General features: G+C 42.4%; 1 protein-coding gene across 1 annotated transcript in view; it reads right to left on the bottom strand.

Moving 5' to 3' along the window:
- Nucleotides 1-20,144, bottom strand: part of CRB1 (crumbs cell polarity complex component 1) — a 95,133-nt gene that overhangs the window by 56,215 nt on the left and 18,774 nt on the right. The window contains exons 2-5 of the mRNA XM_038144429.1: nt 12,723-13,307; nt 6,500-6,695; nt 2,680-2,819; nt 1,144-1,326 (exon numbers count right to left, since the gene is read on the bottom strand). Coding sequence (XP_038000357.1) covers nt 1,144-1,326; nt 2,680-2,819; nt 6,500-6,695; nt 12,723-13,307 — 1,104 coding nt within the window. The remainder of the gene's footprint in view (nt 1-1,143; nt 1,327-2,679; nt 2,820-6,499; nt 6,696-12,722; nt 13,308-20,144) is intronic.

Raw genomic sequence — 20,144 nt, forward strand, 5'->3', positions numbered from 1 at the left:
ACTATTTTAGTTTGCTTTTTTTTTTTTCCTCATGAAAGCTATGTAGATAGCATCCAACAGGTATGTATGTAACTAAACTTACTTATGGTTTTTAAAAATTTAATATAATCTGGATACTGAGTCAGGAGAAATTTCAGGGTCTCCTATACTGTCTCTCCCTCATGTTTTGGAGAGTCCTGCACTGTGCATGGTGAGATTACAGCTTGAAAATTGATTCAAGATCGATATATTTACATACATTCTGACACACCTTTTTTCAGACCAGTTAAGAGTTATGAAAAAACCCATAGAATCATGACCCAAATCAGGCAAACAAGCCAGGTGAAGGCAATTATTATGGAAATGAGAGGACAAAGGATGGTTAATCAACAAATGCACCTTTCTGTTTCTCTCACAGAGCTTAGACATTTTCACATTAGGACGAGACAGAAGGAAAAGAAACTGAAGATCTGGACATCCCTGACAGGAGGAGAAGAGAAAGCAGCGGCGTGGGAAGAGGTCAGGCTGCTTGGGACAGCCTGGGAGAAAGCCTGGGTGGAAGCCTGAGACTGGTTTCTTAGCAGAACAAAAGAACAACAGCAACACTTAGTGACAGGATAGGGAAGGACAGTTAAGGGGAAGGGCTGGAACAAAAACAAGTCTCGATGACACTTTGAAGAAAAATAAGTAGAGGGTTCAGAGCGAAAGCTGTGGTTCCGTAAGCTTTTGTACTTGTTATGTTGGAGACAGCAGTCATACATTTCACGTGACAAAGTTTATAAGCTTCTCGGGAGATGAATGGAATGAGAAACTGAAGGCTGATTAAATTAATATAGCCATTAATTATTTTTTTCCTTCAGAAGGGACAAGCGGGTGGAGGTAGAACAGTAGTGCAGCCCCAGAAGCCCACAATCCAAACCCGAGCGGTTTGCGGCTGGGCTAGATAGTGCTGCCTGCGGTGGAAACAAGGCAGGTCTGGACGCATCTCTGGCAGGATCAGAGCTAGCTGTACATTCGGCTCTTTTTGCCCTGAAGGACAGAGCTGTGCACACGAGTGTTGGTTGTTTTGCCGCGGGCGGTGGAGCGGTGCCGCCCCGCTGGGCCGCGCTGGGCCCTGCCCGGCGGGACTCCCCCCCCGGTCCCGGTCCCGGTCCCGGCCCTTACCGGCGAAGCCCGGCGGGCAGCGGCAGATGTAGCCCTCGGCCCGGTCGTAGCGGAAGGCCGGCGGCAGCCCTGGGACGAGCCCGTAGAGGCCGGCCCAGGAGCGCTCCAGGCAGTCGGCGCCGGAGAGGCAGGGGCTGCTGCGGCACTCAGCGATGTCCTCCTCGCAGCGGGAGCCCGCGTAGCCTGCGGAGACACGGCCACGGTGTCAGGGCTGGGACACTGGGGCTCCAACCCCGCATCCCGCCAGGGCAGCGTGCTCAGAGCTCCCTCCAGCCTGGCCTTCAGCACTGCCAGGGATGGGGCGGCCGCAGCTTCTCTGGGCAGCCTGTGCCAGGGCCTCACCACCCTCACAGGGAAGAATTTTTTCCTAATATCTAATTTAAACCTACTCTCAGTTTAGAGCCGTTTCCCCTGGTCGTGTCACCACATTCCCTCTCCATATTTCTTGTCGGTGCCTTTTAGGAGCAGGAAGGCTAGATGGTCTTTAAGGTCCCTTGCAACCCAAACTGTTCTACAGTTCTGTCATTCCGTGCGCTGTTCTTCTCTTCCAGACCCAAAATATACCCTGGGAATAGCACTGCACATGGCTTCAATTTGCCTCAGCTCCTTGCAGCTGCGAGTGTTCGCTTGCAGCTCCCTGCCAGGGCTTGGCAGCAGGACATTGCTGTGGCTACTCCACATCAGTGAGCTGAGCTGTGCCATAAAGGATTTGTTTGGGTCTTTTTTTAGGCAGTAACCTGAAGATTTGTGTGGGTAATAAGGCACTGCATTGTGGTGTAATACACTCTCAGGTTATGGGAAAGCAGAGGAGGGTAGGGAGTATAAATAATTCGGTGTTTTTAAAGTGTTTCATCTGGAGGTTGAAGTGCTGCAATGATCCCTGAATTCTGGAAAATGTGAAGGGCTCTGCCTAATTTTTCCTTATTTGTTGCACCAAGACTCGTGTAGTGCAACAGCACTGAGGTATTCAAGGCTCATAGTGCTGTCTGTGCTTCTGCATCCTCAGTGAACTCACAGACAAACTCCTTAGAGAGGCTTCTTGTAGTCTGTGTGCTGATAGAGTTGTGTGGTCTCAAGAGCACAGGGTCTGTGTCCCTACCGGGGTGTGAGGCCAGTTTGCAAACAGCTGGTAGAGAACACAGCCTGTGGGTTTCACTGCCACTGCCAGGCAGAATTTTTTACACTGGTTTAAAAGATGGGTTAGTAAAGACTAAAACCAGCATCAGCTGCAGCAGTGATGCAGGTGACACAGTTTGAAGGATTAAGTAACTGGGAGATGGCTCCCAGCTTTGACTTATCTCCTGTCTTGGCACCATAATGCCGGTGCCTTTTCTTTTGCCCACTTCAGCTGCACAGGAGAATCAATTCTCAGCTGGAAAAGCAAGCAACTTACCCAAAGGGTAAGTTTATTATATTTTTTATGTAAATTTTATTATTTTATTATATCGGGGGGGGGGGGGGGGGGGGGGGGGGGGGGGGAAGGGAAGAGTCTCTACTACTACTCAAGGAACATGCATAGGAGAACTTGGAGCTTACCTGGCCAACAGTGGCACGTGTAATTGTCAGCATGGTCCTCACAAGTGGCGTTGTTGTAGCATGGTTGTGACCAACACAAGGGAGTGCGGGTCTCGCAGTGCACGCCCATAAATCCAGTCCCGGTGCAGTTGCAGCTGTACCTGCAACACAGAATGCAATGTTCACTCAGGCTGGAAGTCAAGAGATCTGGGCTTTGTTCCCAAACATGTACAGGCTTCTTGTGTAGCCTTGGCTCGCGGCTTCCAGGGTCGAGTCCAGCTTGAGACCACCATCTGGTGCTTTAGGAGAAACCGCAGAAATTGGGAACCAACAATGAGCTCTTCCCTGAAGTATGTGATTTTATCTGGGGAAAAAGAACTGCTTGTGGGTTGGTTTTGACATAGCCCTAAGAATTACTGATCCTTCTTTTTTCTTCTTCTTTTATTTAGTTTTGGGAGAAAAAAAAGTTTGTGGCATTTACAACACTTTATTTTTTTTAATTTTATTTTGTAGGATTAACATTATTCACAAAATGAAAAGGGAGGAGAAAGTAAGTGTGTTAGTATCCCTTCCTCTTGGACTGGTAGAAATTGCATTGGCAGAAAAAGAAGGAATTTTTTTTTTCCTCAACTAAATGATTTTTTTTTTTTTCTCCTGCAAGCCAGCCTTTTATTGTTAGGTTAGAACAAAAATGTCAATTGCTTGCTTGGTCCCAATAACAACAGTAACACAGCTCCCTTTTGACAGCAGTGTGACTACAACATAAGTAAACAAACTAGTGTACATATAGAAATTAGCAACGTGCTGATATCAGTAATGTCTGGGAAGTTTTGTTTGCTTTTTTTTTTTTTTCTGGAGAGCTGAGTGCTATAAAAAGCATCATTCCTGTTTGGTCATCAAGTACAAAGTTAACATGTACATGTCATATGAAAATACAGGCTTTTGCAAGATACAAGTTGACCATGCAGGCTTGTTGTATGATCTTGACCTAAAAAAAAATAATAGGAAACAAAAATTTCTTCTTCTATTTTCTTTTATATTAAAGTGATACATCCTTATTGTACAATTGCATTCCTAGGGCATCTTGCTGAGCAAGATGTAAGTATACTTATTTGATAATTTCTGTGCTTAATATCCAAGTCTTAGACTTGGAGTAAACATATGAAGAGAAAGTGAAATTGTTGAACATAAAGCAACATCAGAGAACAACTGGCTCCTGCAGTCTAACAGACCAAAAAGTGTAAACTTTTTACTACACTGTTTAAGTGTGTGCATAAGCAGAAACTTCTGGCCGGCCAGTTTATTACTGGTGTATGGATTATTCCTAAATCAAAACCAGAGATTACTTAGACCAGGTGGCATTTGAATTTCAGATATAAAAAGTAATGAGGAAGATGTGAATCAGAAAAGTAAATTTCATTCTGAGGTATGTTCTCAGACCTGAAGTCTTCTGCTGAATTTTTCACACATTTCTGCCATGCACCTTCAGTGTGGTGCTGTTCAGCTTTGGTGAAAGCTTTTTTTTCTGCCTGTGTCCCAGCTGCTTTTCCCTTTGGTTCAGAATCATGGAGCAGGGAGGAATATCCAGAACTGCTTAATGTGCAGCCCCACCTGTGTGCCTTTTTCTTGGATATCTTTTAGCATTTGACATTGCTCTTGACCTTCAGGGATTCTGGATGATGCCCTGCTTGTGAGCAGGCTACAGCTGAGCAGGCAGATGGCTTTTTATAGTAAGAGTGATAATTTAGATACCCTACCTAGATTTTTTTTTGACTTCTTGTTTAATGTTCTCACAGTCTGCAGAAAGCAATACATGTAGGCATTCTTTCCTATGGAATTTCCTATGGACATTGGAGTTCCTGGAAATATTTCCTATGGAAAAAAGACATGGGTCATGCATGACATCCTCTATGCCTAGACACACCAGGTTTTGTAGTCCAGCTAAGTCTGTAAACTGTTGAGTTTAAATAAGAATGTTTAATTATGTGAAAATGCTTTTTTTAAGAGGTCAGCTTGTACTTCGTTGCATTCATGAAACATCACTGGAAGGTCAGTCTGAAATTGTAAGAGAATTTGGTTTGATGTTTTTATTTACAGCTTTTTTGTGCTAAATCCACTGCCTTGTACACATTTCTGTGAGAGCTGGTGGCAGACACCAAAGCCTCAGCTGTACTGTACATTACTCAGAAAAGAAAAACTCCTGCTTAAATACCACAATTCTTCATTTATCCCCAAAAATACACAAAAGAAAGGAGGTTGCTGGACACCTTTCTGTTTTGAATTGCTTTGTTGTCCATTCCTTTCTATCACACGACAAATACAGAAAGAGCTCCAATTGTTCTCCAGATATCCCGCAGTATTACAAGCCAATTAAAATTGGTCTTGCATGTACCTCAGATTTAAAAGCCAGGAGAGAAATGAGCAGGATTAAGTCTGGCCTGAATGAGCATCCCAGTTGCTCACCTCACACATGTATCCTCAAAAGGCTCCCAGGTTACCACACAGGTCTGAGTGATTCAGGTCCAAGGTGACCCCTCTCAATGCTGTCGTGCTTTAGCTGCACTGGAAATAATAAATTGCTTTGTCCTGCTCAGAGCCATTCAGTGCTGCTGAAAAGAAGCTCCACAAGGCTGGTGCCATGTCACCACACTGCACAAAAACTCATTCCCAGAATATGATCTCTTACCCCCTTCACTCAAGAAGCACACCTTTTGCTGACATGACTTCTGGACTGATTTTTGGGGCACCAAAGTCTTCAAATCTGCTTTATAAAAACTGGAAAATGCACAATAAAGGACAAATCCTCTACTGGCAAGAGGAGCACCTGCATGAATACACTGGGGAACTTTCAGACTGAGCTTACACACATATTTGTATTCAGTTTGGGAAGCTCGTGCTGAGCCAGAAAATCCAGTATGGGTGAGTGAATGCCAGAGCTCTGCTTGGACCTCTGTGTGGGGCCAGTAACAGTAGGGAGTAGGGGGAGAATCTTACTTTTCCTTTGCCTTGTATTCGCTCTCTCTTTTTTTTATTTTTTTTTTTTAATTACTATTGTTATTTTTTTGCTCATGGACTGCAGGTTGTTTTGGACAAGTAGCTGTTGTACTATATACCTGTAAAGTTTCTGACACATTTCCTAATGATATCTATTACTATGGTTACAGATACTACAGTTTTTTTCTGCCTCTCTTCTAGTCCTTCTGTCTGTCAGTGTGGGCAGCTGCTGCCAGCAAATTCAGTCTTATACACTCTAACATGTTTCTTGGAAACTAAAGTTTGGTAAGCATTAGAAACAGAATTAATATCTAAATGACAGTACTAACACCCAGAAAAACAATGCATTGTAAATATCTGAAGTGCAAATATGAAAAATACACTTCTTGGTCAGTCTTTGCCATGAATATTTTGTTGTCCTATTGGCTCTGACACTGGACTGGCACTCTTTGATCGTTTTCAAATCAAAACTGAAATTAGTGCAGGACCAAGGAGTGAAGTCTAGAATGTGGAAGGAAATGAGCTACCAGGCCAGGCAGGCTCCCATAGTGTTCCCATCTGCAGAGGCATCCCAGGAGCGCCTGGCTGAGCCCTGCCCAGGGCTGGCACACCTACCCGCTGGGGCACCTGGCTGAGCCGTGCCCAGGGCTGGCACACCTACCCGCTGGGGGCACCTGGCTGAGCCCTGCCCAGGGCTGGCACACCTACCCGCTGGGGGCACCTGGCTGAGCCCTGCCCAGGGCTGGCACACCTACCTGCTGGGGCACCTGGCTGAGCCCTGCCCAGGGCTGGCACACCTACCTGCTGGGGCACCTGGCTGAGCCCTGCCCAGGGCTGGCACACCTACCCGTTGGCCCCGTCCGTGCAGTGTCCCCCGTGCAGGCAGGGCTGGCTGGAGCACTCGTCGATGTCAGTGCCGCAGCGGTCCCCGAGGAAGCCCTGTGCGCACGAGCAGGAGAAGCTCCCCAAGGAATCGTGGCAGGTCCCCCCATTCAGGCAAGGCTGGGACAAGCACTCATCAATTTCCACCTCACAGTTCGTACCTTCAAAAGCAGAGAAAATAAACCCCAGGCTTAGGAGACAGCTTTGGAAATCTCAGCAAGAATTGGCTGAAGTACAATAGTCACATAATATTTTTTTTTCCTTTATGCAGTTGCCTGGTTTTTAAAGGCTTCCTCCTCAATGTGCTTTGCACAACTAGTGTTTTCAAGATTTGGCAGAATTTACAAAAGAACAAGCCAGTTGTTTTCACAAGAATAGGTAAAATAACTTTTCCTGTTAGCTTGAACTTGGAGACAGGACAAACTAATTTTCAGTTTATTCAAACAATGCTACTATCCTATTTACAGAATATAGAAGACCAGCAGTTTATTGATCTCATAAGAGTCCATTTAAAATTGTCCATTTAAATGGACAATTCAGTTTTTTTAACTCATTGGGAAATGTTTTGTTTAGCAGTGGATTATTGCTTAATTTTTTTTTTAAGGCTTATCAACATGCAAGTAAAAATGGATCTGTGGTGCCATGTTTGCAGCAGGTCAGAATCTTGGAGCTGCTTTTCAGAGATAACTGCTAGAAAAAAATCAGTTCTCACATGATTTCACAGCTATTTGTGATAGTTGGCAGGTTAAATGTACACTCATTTTTCTTATCTCTAGCACAGACCAGGAGACACTAAGAAAATTTAATAACTAATACCTTGCAGCTTTGATTATTTCAGGGGTTTGTATGCTTGTGCACTTACTTCATGTTTGGAGCAATACAGTAATATTTTCAAATATTATTCAACTGCCAAGTCGTGTTTTTTAGCAGCTGCAGTATCAGCCACAAAACAGATGCAAAGTGGCAAATTATAATGAAGAAGCTGCTTTGAAGCTAATTTCTTTTTTTTTATTTGGCTTGTCGAAGTAGCCACAGTATTGAAAAGTTTACAGGGGAATTTCCTACTTGAAAGAAAAACTGCAGCCCTGAGAATGGGTTATTTTTTTTTCCACTTTTTGTAAAAGTGAAGTTTTCAGTACAAGATGATAGGGTAGACTTTCAACAGAGGGAACAGGCATGTTTGATGACAGGTATCACTCTTGCAACTTATTTAGGAGCTCATATCTAATTCTTTATTTATGCTCCTTTTGTCAGCTCTGTACTGCTGTGAAATTATACATTATAACTTTGAGCATCTTTCTTAAAACACAGAGATTGATAGTATTTAGCACTGTCACTTCATGAATAATTTATTTTGATGCTTGTGAGCATCTTTGTTTTAAAAGAATAAATCTGTACTATGGATAAGTACCGGGAAAGATCTTAAAATGCCAACCCAAAAATTGCAGATGTTGACTCATAACTATTTTTCATTATCTTTAAACATTAAAGTGCAAGTTCCTATATTCAGCAGTTGAGAAATAGTTCCTTGAGACCACATAGTGGATGGGGAAGCTGCCAGTGGCATGCCCCCAGTTCAAGGTTCACTGCTCAGCTAACCACTACTTTCAGCGGGAGCCTGCCATGAGAGCCCGGCCCAGGAACGCTCTCTGACGGCTTTATGGTAATGTACATTACAGCCAGATATAGCAAGCAGTCCCTCTGTGGTCATTGCCCTGTGAATTCACTGTAATTATAAACAATGTGTTTGCAGAAGTGTGTCTAGTGACCGTAAATCTGCCAGAGCTTGTTAACAGCTTACTGCGAACACTAAAAATCATGTGACAAAACAAGCCCTGTTCAACTGATCCTCAGCTCAGCCAAATTTAAAACTACAGGCCTGAGAACAGCCTGACAATTAACATGAGAACATAGCGTTGTTGTTTTGGTTCATGTCTTTAATCTATCAAGCCCAGTAACCTGCCTTCGGCAATGTTGCCTCAGAAGAAAACTTCTCCCTGTATAATGCATCCAGCCAATGCGGTCTGCCATGCAGACAGGGGGAATCCCTTCCTAGCCTCCGCTGAGTCTGCTGTCAGGCTTTCTTAGATGTGTAGAAGAGAGATGAAAAGATTAGATCTGCATTTTCACCTCAGTCTAACATTCTGTCTTAAATATGCTGTATGCCAAATATCATATGCCAGGCAGGAAGGAGAGCGCCAAGGAGCCCCGCTGCAGTTATTGCACAGGGCTGCACCATCACGAGCAGAGGCACCCTAGGTGTCCTGGAGCAGGCTGAGCATCCCTGCATGTACCAAACCACACAAATGGCTTGAATTGAAATGCTGGGAAGGTGAGGAGAAGTCACATTCATAACTTTTGCGGTTTCTCTGAAGAACCAGCGTTGTTTCTTATACTGCTTGCTTGTCCACTGAGTCCTACTGTGCACTTCTTTCTACAGCCCCAGTAGTACTTTCAATAAAAAGTAAACACAAGTGAGGATGAAGGACACAAAGCCAATGTTTTCAAACATGCATGCCTAAAGATAGAGTGTAAAATCACTTTCTGCTCAAAGATACTAGGGGTTTGCAGGCTCAGTGTACTTCCGTGAGGACCTGTACTTTGTTAATATGGCTGGAAATTGGTAACCAGGTCACCCTTTCTGCTCTCCTGCATGCTGTACTCAGGTCCAGCAGGTCCAGAGGGCTGTCCCCAAATTCCTCATTCTGTATAAAGTAGTCTTGTGTGCCATTATTTGGATGGACAGTGTCACATGGGTAATTTACTGGCACCAGGCTTGAAGCGACAGGAAGAAAGTTACATCAAAAAATGGACAGAGGGAGAAGTTGTGTTTCTTTGGTCAAGGCTTGTCCCTTTTGAGCTTGGGTGTCTCAGGAGAGCTGAATACCTGGGCTGGCAAGGACACAGGGTGGGGAGTGCTGGTTTGAAACTGGAAAGCTGGGGAAGGAAAGAGGCTTTGCACTGCTGGCAGTTGCTGTTGGATAGACTGTGTGGCTTGCTATTGCATCCACAATGACAGAGACATGAGCTTGTTGGGAAGTGAGATCTCTATTTGAGGTTTTTCCATCCCATGGTAGAGCTGCTGTGCTTTTGCTTGCCTTTAAGTGCCTAAGACTTATTTATGATGCATCTATTCTTAATATTTGTATAGCGCATACATTATTGATGAGAATACTGAATGAAGGCTTGGAGATCTATCAGGAATAATTTCCTCAAATTCTACAGACGTCATCGCAGCGATGGTTACCTCATCGTAAAAGGTATTGCACAAAGAAGAAATCCAGTTCCCTGCACCTACTTTGTCTGCCACTGAAATGCTTTCTCTTGCTTAGACTGAGAATGGGTTTTGGAACTGCCCTGCACTCCTGAGAGTTCACACTGGAATGTTCACTGGCAATAGAGGACTGGCTTCAGCAAGGTAATTAATGCACGTAACTGTGGGTAATAACAGGCTCTTACACCATGCTCTGTTGGGGTGAATTAAAAGCAAGTGCAATTAGTCCAATGGAGGAGAAAATGCAATTGATTAGGGTAGCCAGCAAAACTTCAACAAACCAATTGAACTTCATTATTTAACAGCTGTGTGACACATGTCTTGTAAATAATTTCACACATGCAGAACATTATCATAGAAACTGCAGATTTCATGCTGAATTTTCCAGTCTTTGGCTCTTGGTGCATTCTAACCTCTTCCATTTGTGTAAGAATTATGTGTGACATTTCTCAGCTATTTTAAGAAGTGCTGCAGCATACCAATCACACAAAATAGCAGTCGTAGTCTATGAAACAAGTAGCAACAGCAGCCAGTAACTCATGCATTTGGTTAGCATTGCAGCTATAGATTTACTATACCTTCTTTACCTGCATATCAAGAGATACAACCTGTTTTCACATCTTAGGGAAATGAGATGAGGCTGGATGACTTCCCACAGTAATTCATGGTGTCAGGCCAGGATAATAATGGTTGGCAAGATCCCCTGATGGGGTAAATGAGGGATTTTATTACCGCTGGGGACACCTCAAGGCTTTCATCCTGTAATCCCTCTGGCTTGTGCATTTAGCACAACTCACAGCAAGGTGCAAAAAAACAACAAAAAAGAATGCTTCTGATAAATCATTTTGTTAAGCAGCTTTTTAAAGCTGATGTTTTACTGCTGGAGGAATGGTGTGCTACTCCTCTATAGAATTCCTATGGTTAGTCTCTTTTGCTGCTGGAAGCAGTGTCGGAGCTGTATATCAAAACACTACAGCCCCTTCTGCTGTGTATTTTAGACCTCTGCTCCTTCCTTGGTTCTCTCCTCATTTCTTTACTCTGCTTGTGCAAAGTGTGGAGCTTTGGTGACTTTTTTTGGTGAGAGAAAAGAGCATCAGCTTGGGAAACAGCAGAATTTCATGATGAAAGTGGAGCGACTCCAGCAGAGTGAGTTTCCATCAGCAGTTTGTGTTGACCTAAATTTTTATTTCTTTTTGTTTGGGCTTTACTATTTCATTATGTTTTCTCTCCCTTTGTCTCTAAGGTGTATATTCCAACTCTTTCAAACCAAGTTTCTGGGCTGTGGATCCAGGCCTGGACCCCACTAACAGCGCCAGTTAAACAAATACAGTTTCCTGAATACAACAGGCGGTCTGGGCTGAGTGTGATCATTGCAGAGTAACCATGCTGGTTGTTAATAGGTTTTTCCTTCCTCCTGCTCTTTGGCTTTCCCTCAGTTGTGTAGTTTTCTCCTCAGCTGGCCCGGGCTCTGACACCCCCTGGCAGCAGCGGGGTGGCAGGAAGGTAACAAGCTTCCTTCAAATAACATTCTCTGTGCTCATAAGGGATATTAACCAAGGGCTGCCTTCCAACGAGTGCTGTGTTAGACACAGGAAAGCTGCTTTTTACCTCTGACTTCCCCTCCTGCATGGGGATTTGGGGATGGAGCTGTAAACCACATCTCTTATTTCTTATTCATTTGAATCACTTGAAGCAATAGCTGTTTTTTCTCCCCTTTTTGCTGTATGACTGTTTCTTTTCCTTTGCTTACCTGACTGGCAGTCTATCACTAAAATGCCTCCCCTTTTCTCCTTTTAATGATTCAGTGTGCTACCTTTCACAGTCCTAGCCCTGAATACAGCATTGAAATTTGAAGGGAGCTGTCTTCCAACAAGAATTATATGCTTTCCAGTAGAGGATGTAGGGAAGAAAAATCACACCTGTACCTTAAAAATGGAGCTACATAAAATGGGATTATCAAAAAATGGGCAGTTTGGGAACATAACACTTGTCCATGTAACTTACATAATGTTCTAGTTGCAAATGAGTCCTTTGTTTCTGGGAAGGGCAGATGAGAGAAATTTAATGTGAAATGTCTAAGTTTAGAGCAGAATTTGTCTACTTGGATCTAATTTTTAAATCTGTGAAACATAGGTTTTGACCCTCAGAAAAAAAACCAACTAGATACAGCACTTTGAAGAGAGCATTTTGAGAATGTTTATTTTAAAAGCAAAGTCCACCTAGCCCCCTGACGTAGCTTGGTGTTCACAAAACTGCTGTGTAGATTTTGGTGAATGTGAGATTTCTTTAACCCTTCTCTTTCTTGTATCAGTAGTTAACAGTGATGTGGTTATCCATAATGTACCAACAGCCACCAGTGCCGAAGCTGAAGGCAAGGTGGTAATGCAGATATGGCTAAATATTATATTTGCAGGGATCCCTGACTAAGGAAGGAATGATGAATCTGACTCCATGTTCTCAGAAGGCTAATTTATTATTTTATGATACTATATTATATTAAAGAATACTAAACTATACTAAAAAATACAGAAAGGATACTTACACCATGCTAAAAAGCTAATAATGAAAACTTGTGACTTTTTCCAGAGTCTCGACACAGCTTGGCACTGATTGGCCATTGAGTCAAAACAACTCACACCAGAAATCAATGAAACAATCACCTGTGGGTAAGCAATCTCCAAACACATTCCTCATGTGAGCACAACACAGGAGAAGCAAATGAGATAATAATTTTTTCCTTTTTCTTTGGGGCTTCTCAGCTTCCCAGGAGAAAAATCACGGGCAAAGGGATTTTTCAGAGAATGTGAATGTGACAGCTAAATACATGTGTGGGTGAGGAAGTTGAACCTGGGATGAGAGTTAAGATGGTTCCACACGACCTAGAGGAAAAGTTGCTTTAATTAAAAGGGCTTACCCGTGAAGCCAAGGGGACAGATGCAGTCATAGTGCCCTATCTGGTTGAGGCACGTGGCCCCGTTCAGGCAGGGGTCTGAGGCACACTCGTTGACTTCCAGGTCGCAGTGCTTGCCCTGGTAGCCCGGCACGCAGTAGCAGGAGTAGTGGTCCACGCCGTCCCGGCACAGGGCCCCGTTGCGGCACGGCTCGGAGATGCACTCGTCCACGTCCCTCTCGCACAGCGTGCCCGTGTAGCCAGCGCTGCAGAGGCAGGTGGGCCCCGCCAGGCCGCTTTGGCAGGTGCCTCCGTGCTCACACGGGTTGCTGTCACACTCACTGTCAGCTCGTTCACAGGCGGGGCCATCGTACCCAGCGGGGCACTTGCAGGTGAAGCTGAGGTTTCCAGCAGAGCCCAGGCAGGTAGCGTTTTGGAGGCAAGGGTTGGAGGAGCAAGGGTTGGAGGTTTTGTTGCAGAGTTCCTCCACACTGTCTACTAATGCGTCTGCACAAAGGCAAGGGTCGTCTTTTTGACCATCAACACATGTAGAGTTCATTTGGCAAGAGTTTGACAGGCACCTGGAATCATTCCTCATGCAAAGTGATTCTAGAAAAGAAATACAAAAAATCCTGAGGAATTCCACAGCACTGGGAGTAACCAACAGTGAAAGAAGTGTAGTTCTTAACACAACTGTGCTTCAAAACCCACAGCTCCAATTGCTGGCTATTGAAAAGAAAACAGGACTGGCAACTGTGTAATGCAGTAGTGGACTAATGAATGTAAAATGAAAACAATTATGAAAACTTGAGTAAGTTGTAATTTCCTGTTCTTGCCTGTTTCTACAGCCAAGGTCTGGAGTGTCAGGATTGTTTAACACTCTATTAAGAGTATAGTTAAGACAATATTGGTTGTTGTCAATGGATATTCAACAATATGGAATACATTTAGGTACATTTAAGTTTTTTGTTTCTTTTTTTTTTTTTTTTACTAGAGAAAGGAGATGGACCCCTTTTTTTTGGTTCAATATCACTTCTGTGGTGGTACCATTCTTTTGTGGTGGATGTTATTTTGCATTGGGTTTCACAAGCTAAATTACTCAGATGCAGTTATAGCTCAAATAAACAGTTCAAACCATCAGGCACCTTGATTTTGATTTGCTGATTAAAAATAGTAGTTTCACAGGTGTACAAAGAACCTACCAAACACCTGAGATGCAAAACAGCACTGTGAGAGCCATCCAGCCTCTGAGGCTGGAAGGACACGGTGAGCGTGGTGTAAAGATGTTCCTTGCTTTAGCCTCTGGGAATTGAGCTTCTGTCAGTAATTAAAGGCCACTTGGAGTTGCCTTGCAGCTGTAAGGAATAACAACAGCAAGAGCTACTTCTCACTTCCCAGTCAAGGAGGGTGAGCTGTTACCAGCACTGTTCAGAATCCACCTCTGGGATACACTGAAGCAGCTGTATCTGGGCCAAGACTGTGAAATTAAGCTGAATGTTTCTTTAGGAGAGAAGGCAATTTGTAAGAGAAAGACTCATGAGTTGGAACACAAAAGTAACATTAAATTATCTATTTGTAATTACTGTGAACATATTTTTTATTATTATTTGTTTTATACTTTTAATCTGGAGTATTGTTTGGATATATAAAGGGTATGTGTCTTCTACAGCAGCAGAACAGTGTGTGTTTGTGCAAGCAGGGTGTTGTGGATAAGCTGAACTTCTCAGAGGAATTCAGACCCATCTACCAGCAGTCTCTAATTTCTTCCCAGTTCTTGAACTGAGATTTGGGAGAGCAGACACAGTAGAGATGGAGATAGGGCACTGAAACAGAAGAGGTGAGCAGAGATGGAGACTCCAGTGACTGGAGTTAGACCAATGCTGACAAATGCCTGGGACAGATCCCTGGAAAAGGGAGAGGCTAGGGTTGGTCACCTTAGGATACCAACCAACCAACCACAGGGGAGTGTCAGAGAATACAAACTGACCGGCCATGGTGTGTTTCCACAGTGTGCATTTTAATATATAATACAATTTAATCTGTTTTTTTCCTAGGAGGGGGAAGTGGAGGAAGAAAGTATCAGAAGGCTTAACTACTTAGGAAAGACTGCTTGTGTAGATTTGATACTAAGATGAGATAATAAATGGAAAGGCGCAAAAATTATCTGTTCATGACTGTTGTGCTTTCTGACTTGAGGTGTACACAGGAGAAGCAGTGCCTCTGGGAAATAGAAGCACAGGTCTGAATGAACTTGATGTTCATGAATAGGTACATTTACTATGCCAGATAACTAATTAATATTTGTTTGAACAAGGGGAATAGAGATTTATGTAGTAACATTGATAGCAACAGTGACACCACGATTTAAAACCAACAGTGTTCTTAAGGATTACATAGAAAGCAAGCTAAACATTGATTAGCAGGAGAACTGGAGTTACCTCATGTTCTCTGTAGGAAAACAGGACAAAAGTAGTACTTTTGGATTAGCCTGCCTTTAAAATAACCCTCCCCAAACCTGTTAATAATCAGTTTTGGGAGCGGGTATTTTATCCTGATGTGGTGATGGTTGCACTTGCCCCAGCTCAGAGCTCTCACTGAATGCAAAAATTCAAGACATTGGTCACATGTACTGACCCGCACCACTGTTAGCAGTAATTTGGACCCTTCTCTTCCTCAGCATACTCTCATGTTATGTTCTGATGTCCTGGTTTACATAATTTTGTGCTTTGCCTGTGCATTTAGGTTTTTTCTTTAGCCTGGATAATACAGAGCTTACTGCAAACTATTAATTACAGTTAAAGTGAGCAAAACTGTGCTCCTTAGGAACTTCTGCATCCTGCATTTTCCTTGCACAACTTTAGAGAGCTTTCCTTTCAGTCTGTGTACCTATTTAAAATTCATTAAAGTGCATGTTTGGGGAAACATTGCAAATTGAAGAAATTAATTATGATCAAGTTATAATGTTGTCGAACTGTTGTACTGTGTAAGCTACAAGAGGTGAGGTCAGTCATTCGAGTGCTTTCTTACACAGGACCACAGTGACATGAGAAGCAATTTAGTTAATTATTACTGCTTTTCCAGAGATAATTTGCATGCAACAGGCTGAGTTTGTTATAATGACTGTGTGAGGACATGATGTGTTTGCCAGTCTGCAGTTTTGATAGCAGGAGTGAGCTCTGGTTAAAAAGCTTCATAGCTCTCCAAGGCAGTAAGAGTGGAGGGAAAATGAGGAAAGGAGAAAGACAGCCCTAAAATCATTGTCTGTATGTAGTGAAGGAACAACCAGTTTCTCTCCAGGGTGACATCACTATGGGAAAAACACAAAACAGAAAACTTTTCTTGGATTTTTTAAGCAGTGTTTTAATTTCAACTTTTGTAGCTTTTATAAAATGAATTTCTTATGCAGAAATTGCCAACAGACAATTTAATAAATCAAATATTCCCTAGAGGATATTCTTGTATGATTTGTATGACAAGTGTATAGTGAAAGAGCAACATTGTTGGTGTTCTGTCTTTATTCTAATGCACTGTGCCATGGTTTTTTTGTTTGTGTAGTTTTTGAGGAATGCAGGATTTCTGAAGGTCTTAGCAGAGATGTAACCATGCTGAGTTTTAGCTTGGTTGTGGTTTAAAGGGTGGGACCAAGAGTTTAAGGGTACTCTATAGCAGTTTGCCTAAGCAGCAAAACTGCATCTCAGAAAGGTGATCATCAGAGGTATGCAGTTAGCACACCATGGTTATCAAATGGTATGCAGTTCACCTGGACATATCCGTGACTTTTTTTATTGTAAAAAGTCATGTTCCTGAATGATCTGAGTGCTTCAGTTAATCCTTGGATTCTGGACTGCTAGTTCAAACACCATTTTCCACCTGTTTCAGGTAGGTTATTGCACTAACTCCCTTGCTGCCCTGTGGAAACTGAGTTTCCCTGCTGCTCTGGAGCTATGTGGAAGGAGGGATTTGGGAACCTCCTGAGCTGAGAGCTGCATGGAAGGAGGATGAAGAGTATGGCAGGTGGAAGCTCCTGCATGTCCTGTGATGCACTGTGATGATTGATGCAAAGACTGTCTCAGTTTGAGCAGATGCCTAAAGAATATTCTCTTCTGCACTGACAGAAAGAGCTGCAAAGGGACAGAAATGTTTCAGTGGAGCTTGGTTTTTGGCCAGGTTGCAGAAGGATAACCAGGAAAAGCCTCATGCTCTACCTCAGATGTGCAGAGGAGCTGTTTTCCATTCCTAAGCAATTAAGGTCACTTCAGCAGTGACTTGTTCTGACAGAGTCTTAAAACTCGTACATAACTTAGGAAAAATGGAAACAAAATGCTGATTGCTTTGGATTTACATTGACTGACACTTGAGGTAATTATCAGTCTCTTTATAAACAGTGGTACTTTAATCTAATTACAAGAGGATTTAGTGCCAAGCGTTTTGCCCCATGGTTAAATCCTTGAGATGCAGATGAGATGGTTGGCAGTGAAATTCTTTGCAGTAAAGCTTGCCATCTACTGGCACAGCATCCATACTACCAGAAACATGGCCATACCTGCAGCTATTACAGGAACTGGAACACATAACTTAATATAAGAAATGCCAAGAAAAAGACAGTTTTAGCTTTGGTTTTTTGCTCTTGGATAAGATTATTTAAATTCCTTGAAGTGATCTTGTTAGTGTATGAATAATTGAGCTAGTAAGCACTAAAAATCCATGATTTTGGCAGGTAAAGGCTTCTGAATTATCAGAAACTACTGTAGTGGTACAAAACAATTTTTATTATACGTCAATGAGATTAGAAGTCCAAAATGGAATTAGGGAAAAGTTGTCATAAGCAGGGCAGGGATTTTGAAATGGCCAAAGCATTTTGGCTCAGATAATCTGATTGTTAAACTACTGTTCCTCAGTAAAGCAGGTAATTTTGAAAATCTCATCTGCCTATCTTTCCTGACAATTTTGAGGGATTTTTCCTAGATCCTGTTTGAATCAGAGATTTACTGGGTTCATGCCTATTTTTCAAAATATTCTTCTAAGTTGATAAGATCAAAAGTAAAGTGAATTGATGATCCCCGATTCTGACAATTAGCAATCTCAGCCACTCAAATCCCCCAGATAAATCCTTTGCAATCTGTTTTGGGCTCTTTGTGTCAGAAATGTCTTTCAGCAAAGACTTGTTCTTTCAGGACACGACTCTTCCTACGGGTTGGTGAAATATCATAATCAGTGGCAGCATTTAAAATCAAATTTCAATCACTGCTAATCACGCTGTTACGAACCAGAGTTCACATGGCTGTGGCCATGCCTGCACTTTGCTAATCATCTCATTGTGCCTGAAGGCTGCTTGTAATTTGCAGTGCTGTTCTTCAGATGTGCCTTCTGCCCCTGGAGGAGGACTCTGAGCTTCACAGAAGCTCTCAACACTAACAACTTTGGAATCTTTTACATATGCTGTAAGATTTTCTGACCTTCTTAACAGAGCCAGTCCATTTTCTAGGGGGAAAAAAATCTATGATAAGATATAGAACTTCTTGATACCCATATATTCAGCTCACTGATGATTTTACTGTGCTTTGAGGACTTTTTTCCTTTCTATTTTTTTTAAACAAAGAGTTATTACTTTATACATTTGAATTAAAACTAGAAAGCTACACCAGCCAGTGCAGATAAGGCAGTACACAACAAAACCTGACTATTTGCTAAGATATACATTTTGGGGGAAAAAGTGGATAGCAAAAAAACCTGGTCTATGAGTTGAGAGATTAAATTTAAAAAACACTCTTTAGGAAAGAAGGATTAAAATGCCATTGCAAGATGTTTGGCTCTATAAAAAACCCCAACTTCAACATCAGAAAATGTGTTGCCTGTGAATTTGGTTTTGGGTTTTTTTTTTGGGGGGGGAGGAGAAGGGAGGGTTGTTTGTTTTGGTTTTGTTTTATAAAATTTGTTGGAATGGCATATATAATTGACATCTTGGTGGTGGTCAGTCACTAGAAAGAAAATTAGATCACAAATGAAGCAATCACTGCTTTTCTTAGTGCTCTTACTTCAGTCTGGGTTCTGTTGAATAAAAACCAGCATACAGCATTTGTTCACAGCTAAAGGCTTACATTGTGATCAAATCAGCTCACCAGAAAAGTCTCAGGATAACATGATGGTAGCAAGGACTTAGATAGCCCAGTGGCTGGAGTCAGAAACATGAACCTTCAGTGCTCATGCTCATTACTTGTTTGAAAGCTGCCCTTGGGATTTTAAAACAAGAGTGTGTCATTGAAACATCAAGCTGTGTTACTATACTGAGATCTTGAAATAATTATCATTTAACTGGAAATATTAAAATATTGCCCAAGGCATTTACTGCTGCATTGAGGAGCCGTGGCTTTGGTGTAACTAATCCTCTCTCCATTTATCTGCAGTGCACCGTGACACAAAAACCACAGTTCATCACTCTGACAATAACTTCCCTGCAAAGACAGCCTTAGAAAGTTGTGGGTGTTCAATCTTGATGTATCATGAAGAACTGGGGAAGAGATAAGCACAGCTGCATAATCAGCAGGGACAGAGATTGGGATCAGGTGCCTTTACCATGGATTGAAAGGCAAAGATGTCACTCCTTCATCAGCATTTGGCAGATGGGGAAGGAAAGGACAGGAAACCATGTTCTGGATTAAACAGAGCCAGGCGAGGGGCTATCTTAGCCCTCAAAATAGCTTTTCCATGTAAACAAATAATTTTGGTTTTTGCACAGTCTCAAACTTTCTCAGTATTGCACTAATACCATTTTACCCCTTCCCATCTCCCAATGCATTTGTATTACCATCTTAATCATTCACTGCGATGGGCAGTTTGTAGTTATTGTGGTGCCATTTGTGCTTTGCATGTTTCCCCTCTGAGGAAATCACCAGCCCCAAGAACCTAACTGCTTTAGCCACAGCTGGAACCATTATTACTCAATCTGCTCCATGGAAAACCCTGCTTTGGGAAGGGATGATCAAACTTTTGCCAAACAAACAAGCACTTGTTGTGTCTGCAAATACTGTGGTCATAAAGAGTTAATCCTGAATCTTTAACTTCAATTGTGTGTCCAAAACATCCTAGCATGTTGTTATAGAAACCACTTTCAGGCTTTAAATCTTGAGTCACGTTTATTACCATAGTAACCAGCACCACACACAGGCAGGAAAGAAAAAAGGTGGTTACCCAAATATTCCATTGCTATCAAAAAAGCCAAATTTGGTTCTAGGTACATTTGTATCAGGAAAATCAAGAAAAGTAAATTAACTTATTTTCTGAAGAAAAAGTATGGTATATTAGTGTAAGGGTAACAGAGGAACGGCATTAAAATTTTAAAATGTTGTTTAGGCAACACTACTTGTGATTGAAATTACAGAACAATGTATTCATTTCACTCTTCCCTAAACTTCTCTGTTCTCAGACTTGCTGCTGGTCCCTGAGAAT

This window comes from Motacilla alba, chromosome 8, assembly GCF_015832195.1.
Source record: "Motacilla alba alba isolate MOTALB_02 chromosome 8, Motacilla_alba_V1.0_pri, whole genome shotgun sequence".
In the NCBI taxonomy this organism is placed as follows: domain Eukaryota; kingdom Metazoa; phylum Chordata; class Aves; order Passeriformes; family Motacillidae; genus Motacilla; species Motacilla alba.